Source organism: Nicotiana sylvestris, chromosome 1 (assembly GCF_000393655.2).
Source record: "Nicotiana sylvestris chromosome 1, ASM39365v2, whole genome shotgun sequence".
NCBI lineage: Eukaryota > Viridiplantae > Streptophyta > Magnoliopsida > Solanales > Solanaceae > Nicotiana > Nicotiana sylvestris.
The window spans coordinates 146,751,029-146,757,870 of NC_091057.1; the positions used below are offsets into that span (position 1 = coordinate 146,751,029).

Below are 6,842 nucleotides of genomic sequence, written 5' to 3' on the forward strand. Positions count from 1 at the left end.
GTAATAAGGATGTCAGTAAGCAGTAGCAGCAACAACAACAGTGAAATCACAGCTTTATGGTAGTCCCAGCTACCGAAACTTCCCGAACTATACTGACCCGATTCCTTTATAGCCAATGATATGTAATAAACCTTTGAAGTAGATGTTTGGTCAGATTCTTTCAAAAATGCTTCCCACGGAATGTTTAAACAGGCAAAAAACGCTCGTATCCGCTCACTTTATCTTTGCACGAAAACTCTTCACGTTTCCGAGCAAAGAGGGGCAGCTGTGAGCACGTGATTTTTGCCCTATATGAATTACTCTCACAAATTCAAAACAAAAAATAAATTTTCCCGTTATTTCCAATTTCGTAGATTTTTTGTAGCATTTTCGTCAATTGTTTGCATTTGTCGGTGCATGTTTATTTTATTTAATTAATGAAAAAAATATTGCATTTGCATTTAGGATTTAGCTTTGCATTTTTGAATTAAGTAGTAAATTAGTTATTTTATAAGAGTTGGAAAAATCACAAAAATAGTTAATTTTTGCACGTTTAATTTTAATTTTTGAACTTTGGTAGTTTTTCCTTTAATTTGGTTCTTAATCATTTGTGGTGATTGTTGTTTAGAGTTAGTTAATATAATTTGATAGCATAATTTGATCTAGGAATTAATTGAGGTTTTAGTTTTAGTTTTAATTCAAAAAGGAATTAGAAAAAGAAATGAAAAAGAGGAAATAAAAGAAAAGAAAGATTTTGGACCAATTTCTTCAAGCCCAAACGAAAATCCACCCAATAACCCGGCAAAATTGGTCCAAAACCCGTCCAAACCCGTCCCCCTACCCGGTCCAGCCCCATTGCCACCCAAACGACGTCGTTTGACAAGTTTTGATCAGGGCCATCGATATCATTTGATCAAACGGTCCACTACATCGCCCATTTACCCGACCCCGACCTGATCCAGAACCAACCCCCCCCTTACTTAGTCAAAACGACCCCGTTTCGATTAAGGATTCAATTGGATTCGTTGGATTCCAATCATCCGACGGCTCCAATTAATCATCCCAATTTAATATACCCAAACCCCTCAGATCCCCCCACTTCACTCTCGTCTCTCCCAAACACCCAAACCCTAGAGACGCCGCCCCTGAAACCTCCATCGTTTCCGGTGGCGGCGCAGCCTTACACCACCCCTACCCACCTGAAAATAACACCCCAAGACCCTCTCTGTCTCCTCTTCCCTAATCTGTAGCTAGTTTCCATCGAATCACCCTAGGACTTCTCGAATCTTCAATCGAAGTAGTCCGGTCCCAAAATCCCCAAACCCTAGCTTATCCAATCGACCCCAAATCAACACCACATAACCCCCATAACTCCCTCATACCAAATCCATCATTGGTTTCCTTCGAATCTGATCGTAACTCGTCAAATTTTAAATATAAGTTCGAACCCTAAAAGTTCAATCAGTTTCTGCTGAACCTGATAACATGCATCGACCCAAGCCTCTAGTTTTTCATGATTAGAAGGTCGATTCACTACAAAACCGATGATGTTCATTTGTTCTTGACAAAGAACAAATGATTAGCATCAGTTTCGAGTGAGTCAGAGTATCAAGGGTAATTTCAAGTTTAGCCGGTGAGTTCCCTTTATTATTTTCTGTTCATTTTTAAATTTGTTTCACCTTTTACTCTTCTTCTTTCCTTCTTGTTTTCTTTCTCCAATATTTTCAAAGTAGTCCTTCCGTTCACAAGTTTGTTAGTCCTTCATCTGCATTAATCTTATTTCAATAGCATTTTTCTGAATTTATAATCATATAAGAAAGGTCTAGGTTTAATTGAATTGGTCGAGGCTTATTCAAATATGTTTTAGAAGTCGTTAGTTCCATTTAGAGTCTTATAGCAGATTAATTTAATGAATTGATATGATTCAATTGTTAGATGTTTTCTTAATTTTGAAGTGGATTTGTATTAGCTTGTTTATTTCCTGTTTATACGGATTCAGAGTTTAGGAGTGATAAATAACAGAAGCTTTAAGGGGTAATGTAGGGGTAGTTTGAAGTGAATCTCACCTAATTTAGGAAGCTTCTAATAAGTGGTAGGGTTTGAAAATACACTACTGATTAAAGTAAAAAGCACTAAGCTAGTGTAGATAATTTAAAAATAAAAAAGTTGAATTGATAATGGGAATGACATTAATTGAATACCTATTCAAGGACTGGAAAATACAGAGCTTGAAAAAAGGAAGAAAAAAAAGAGAAAACCCTGAAAATACTGAAAATAAGAACAGAGAATAGAATAAGAAAGAGAGACCTGAGAGGTAAATTTCAAAAAAATACAAACGGATGCAATTTTCCTACTGTTTCAATGATTTTTTTTTCGGATTTTCAATCTGGAATTTGCTGAAACAATCTTTGATTCATTGAGGGTTTGAAATGGCTTGAATTTGTTTTTCTTTTGAAAAGTCTGGGTGAATTCTGCGTTAAGGTCACTGTTTCATTGGTTTATGAGCTGATTTCATTGGGAATTTGGTTGAATCTGGGACTGTTCCTTGCTGATAAATGTTGTTGAGTGCCCATTTCCATTTTTTTTTTTCAATTTCCAGGTACCCTCCTTAACTTATGATTGAGGAATGACTGTTGGACATGTAATGTGATTGAAATTTTGTTAAATGAAGGTTGCATTCAAAGTTGATTTCCCTGTTTCTTTACTGTTTTCATATTCTGTACTTAGGCTTTGAATTATAGACATTAATTAGGATCTCTTTTTCTGAAACTGTGTGTGAGAGAGTGACCTATAGAGCATTTCGCATGTGTATTGATAAGTGGACTATGGACTTCGATTATTTAGATTCATGTTTGATTTTGTATTCTCGGTCATATCTCTTGTTAATTTTCTACCGAAAATCATCAGATTCTAGTCTTGAAATGCTGGATGTTGGCCTGTATGTGTGTTGGCTTATACAAATGCAGTTTTGAAGTGCTAAATTTGCTTATAGAATTAACACTTGACATTCGATCTGAGTTTTAGCATTTAAAAGGAAAGCTAATGTGTAGTTTGTGTTTTCAGTAATTATGACTATGTAGTTAGTGTTTTCGATGATTCTTCAGGTTCTAATATGCAAAAGACTATCATGTGAATGTGGTTAAGCTTGACGGATGGTTTGAAGTAATTGTTGTTTTAAGGTTAATTAATATTCCAACAGCTAGTTACTGATGAATCGGATTTTTCGGAAATTTGAGGACAATTTTCTCAGCTTTTGTTGAAATTCTTTTCCCACACAGTACTTAGATTTAGTTTGAGACTTAAAAATCTGAAGTTGCATACAGCTTAATTGTCAAAAAGGAGCTTTGTTTTTGTGTTTTAAAATCAGTGGAATGTCTTGTTAATAACTTATTCCTCTATGATTATTCAAGTGCAAACTGGCGCCTCAGGGATTCGATCCTGAGGGACGCGTCTCTCAGCTACAACACACCCACAATTTGGGCCTGCTATGGAGGTCCAGCATATCACTCTGAAGTCATTTGCGTTTATTGGGTCTTCTATGGGTTATTGGGCTGAAGCTTAAAATGAAAATAGGCATTTGCGTACATATACTGTTTTAGAAGTTAGAACTTTAACATTTCTTGAATTCCTCTAGGCTCTTTCCTTTAATAAATTTAGAAGTTTCACAAATAAATTGAGGTGAGCCATAATTAGATAACTTAAAATAATGTATGGCCCTCATGAATGAGTTTAGAAACCCTTAAGCTAAAATAATTTGAGGTGCGCCGTGCTAAACAAAATGACAAATTGCACGGCCCTCGCTTAATTAAGTTTGGTTTAATCCTTAGAATTCGGGCATGCCACTTAGTGAAATTTTCATGGCCCACGCAAAGTTGCAAACGCAAAATTGCTTTAGGCGCGTTAGTTTAATAATTTACCTTCCTAAATTCGGGCGCGCATTTATGTGACCCAAATCTAAATCCTAACAATGTTATATAAAATGTGTTGCGGACTGGGGGGCATTTATGCGATGTGGTTCAAAACGCATTTTATGTGACGTTGGACTTTTCCTTAAAATTAATTGAAAGCGGTTAAAGCTAAAAATGCACATAGGTTTAAAAGTGTTTAAAATCAGATAATTAGGCCAATTATGACAGTTGAGCGACCGTGCTAGAACCACGGAACATAAGAATGCCTAACACCGTCTCCCGGGTTAACAGAATTCCTTACCCGAATTTCTGGTTCGCGAACTGTAATACAGAGTCAATCTTTTCCTCGATTCGGGATTTGAACCGGTGACTTGGGGCACCATAAATTATCCCTAGTGGCGACTCTGAATTTTAATAAATATAATCCCGTTTCGATTGTCACTTAAATTGGAAAAAACTCCCTTGTACCTTTTACGGGTGTAGTGAAAAGGAGGTGGTACATTTCATATGTACGCAGCATGCTCTCCCTTGTGTAATACGGAGAGCAATAGTTTTCATAGGTTTCATTCCTGTGCCTTAGAGCTGCCAAAGCATGCGGACATGAAAGTTGATCAAGTTGGAACTGGTCACAACTACATTTCTTGCTTTCAAGACACACAATATACCACATCACACCATCTATCGCAGTATGGATATGATCTGTTGAAGCCCTCACCTACAATTACATAATAAACAAAAACAAAAATATTTACAATCATAAAAATAGATTGTCTACGATGTATCTACAGTTATATCTACAAATTATCTACAATCTACAAATTAACTATAATTTGTCTACAATTTATCTACAATCTCGAAACAATGTATATTAATTAATTAATTTTCTGCACCAAATAAACAGATCTTACCCTAAGTTTCTGAGATAATGTACTGTTTTTCTCCAATTCTTTGTTGAATTTGTATCCAAGGTATGTGAAAGTACCCTTTGCCTTCAATAACTTCTCTTTCGTCCAACGTTCAAGAAATGTCCTCATATACTCTAATAGGTCAAATATTTGCAGCTCTCTTGCCTCTTTTGTTACAGCATTCAACGACTCGACAATGTTTGATGTCATAGTCCAAGTTCTATTCACCGTTGCATGTCTCTTAACCATCTATGATAGCCAATATCATAGAGGTATGATTTAACAGCGGGTCTATCTCTTCAATCTTCGACATCCTTTCATTAAATTTATCCAGAGTGTATGATCCTGCTGTAGCAAAGTACAATTCATTTAATTATAGATGACCCTTCTTGAACTTTGCCCTTATATTTGTCCAAATATGCCACATGCAAGAGTAGTATGGCATGCCCGGATAGACAATTGATGTTGCCTTCAGGATACTCTCATTCCTATCTGAACAACACACATTGAAGTTATTTCACCATATGCTTGCTTGAATTGCTCAAAAAACCACTTCCACGATGCGTCGTTTTCCGAATCAACCACATCATATGCCAAAGGTAATATTGTACCTACATTATTAGTAAAAAAATAATTAACTAGCAAATTTGAAAATGCATATGAAAACACAAATACATATAAACTACAATATATATATATATATATATATATATATATATATATATATATATATATATATATATATATATATATATATATATATACAAAATATCTACAATTTATAAGCTGCCTACAAAATAACTACAATTTTACCTGTTGCATCCATTGTGTTTGCTGTCAGCATAATCCCCTTATTAGTTGTCTTTAAGAATGTCCCATCAACCACTACTACTGGTCTACAATATTCCCAACCACTTATTGATGTACAAAGAGCAACAAATGCATATAAGAAGCATTCTTCTGTTGTCTTCTTCAATTTAACAACTGAACCAGGATACGTCTTCTCAAGAATATAAAAATATTTTGGTAATTTGTTATAGGAGTCAGCCGGATGACCTCTCAATAACTGTAAAGCCTTTTCCTTTGCCCTCCATGCTTGCATGTAGCTTAGGTTCACTCCGTGTTGGGACAACATGTCAGTTTGTATGTCCTTTGGTGTGTAAACTGTCTTAGGATCATAATACTTTGGCATGACCATGCTACCAACTACAACTGCAGTACGTTTGCGTTGTATGAATGTATCGTCCATTAAGGTGCATGTGTGTTGTCGGTTGAAACTTCTGATCTTGAACATTGCAGAATCATTAATTGATGTTGCCTTGAAGTGTCAATTACAGTTTTCTACAATGCATATGAGCCAGTAGCTACAAAAAAATACATTTATAATACAGGTTATCAATGTAGATATAACAAAATGACTATTTTAATATAAAGTAATACACTATACAATATAACTACTTTTCATCTACATATCACAAGGAAAATACTGGTTATAAAGGTCTTTTCACAATTAATATATTCATATCTTTTGTGGCTAGATCTTTTAACCCATAATTGGAACTCGTGCATGACAGAATAGTGCCTCATTGCAGTTGCAATTGTTTGCTTGTCTTGATACACTTGTCCTTCTTCGATAACACTTTGTGTACCTTCAGTTATTATTTCACTTTGATATTCCTCTATGACGGGATAGGTTGGCATATCAAGTAATTGTATTGTCCCAGACGAATCTGCATGAAAATAAAGATAAACAGTATCATATACAATTTGGTAGAATCTTTGTAGATAAATTATAGATGAATAGAAAATTTTGTAGTCAATTTTTTTTCAACATGGATTGTAGCTTAATTGTAGTATAAATGCAGTAATTTTGTTAGTAAGCATGAAAAATATTGCTTTATACATCCTAAAACTGATTTGTAGTTTATTTGTAGATAAATGTAGGAATTTTGTAGATATTATCGTAAAATCAGACTTCCATAGAATTTGAAACATATCAAACATGCACTTGTGTTCTCATTTGTAATAACCAATTCCATATTGAAATCTC

The 6,842-nt window shown here is 34.8% G+C and overlaps 1 protein-coding gene across 1 annotated transcript; it reads right to left on the reverse strand.

The window, feature by feature from the left end:
* Positions 1–4,329: 4,329 nt before the first annotated feature.
* LOC104213571 (uncharacterized) lies at positions 4,330–6,041 on the reverse strand. The gene is made up of 4 exons (XM_009763103.2): positions 5,606–6,041; positions 5,273–5,403; positions 4,796–5,041; positions 4,330–4,602 (listed from the first exon to the last, which is right to left on the reverse strand). Exons 1-4 carry the CDS (start codon positions 6,039–6,041, stop codon positions 4,330–4,332), a joined length of 1,086 nt encoding a protein of 361 aa, XP_009761405.2.
* Positions 6,042–6,842: the final 801 nt, after the last annotated feature.

Excerpts from the sequence above, each read along its gene's own strand:
- LOC104213571 (XM_009763103.2), bottom strand. The coding sequence starts at position 6,041 with ATGGACGATACATTCATACAACGCAAACGTACTGCAGTTGTAGTTGGT. Across the intron at positions 5,404-5,605 it reads AAACACAATGGATGCAACAG|GTACAATATTACCTTTGGCA; the intron begins GTAAAATTGTAG and ends CTAATAATGTAG. Across the intron at positions 4,603-4,795 it reads CATTATCTCAGAAACTTAGG|GTGAGGGCTTCAACAGATCA; the intron begins GTAAGATCTGTT and ends ATGTAATTGTAG.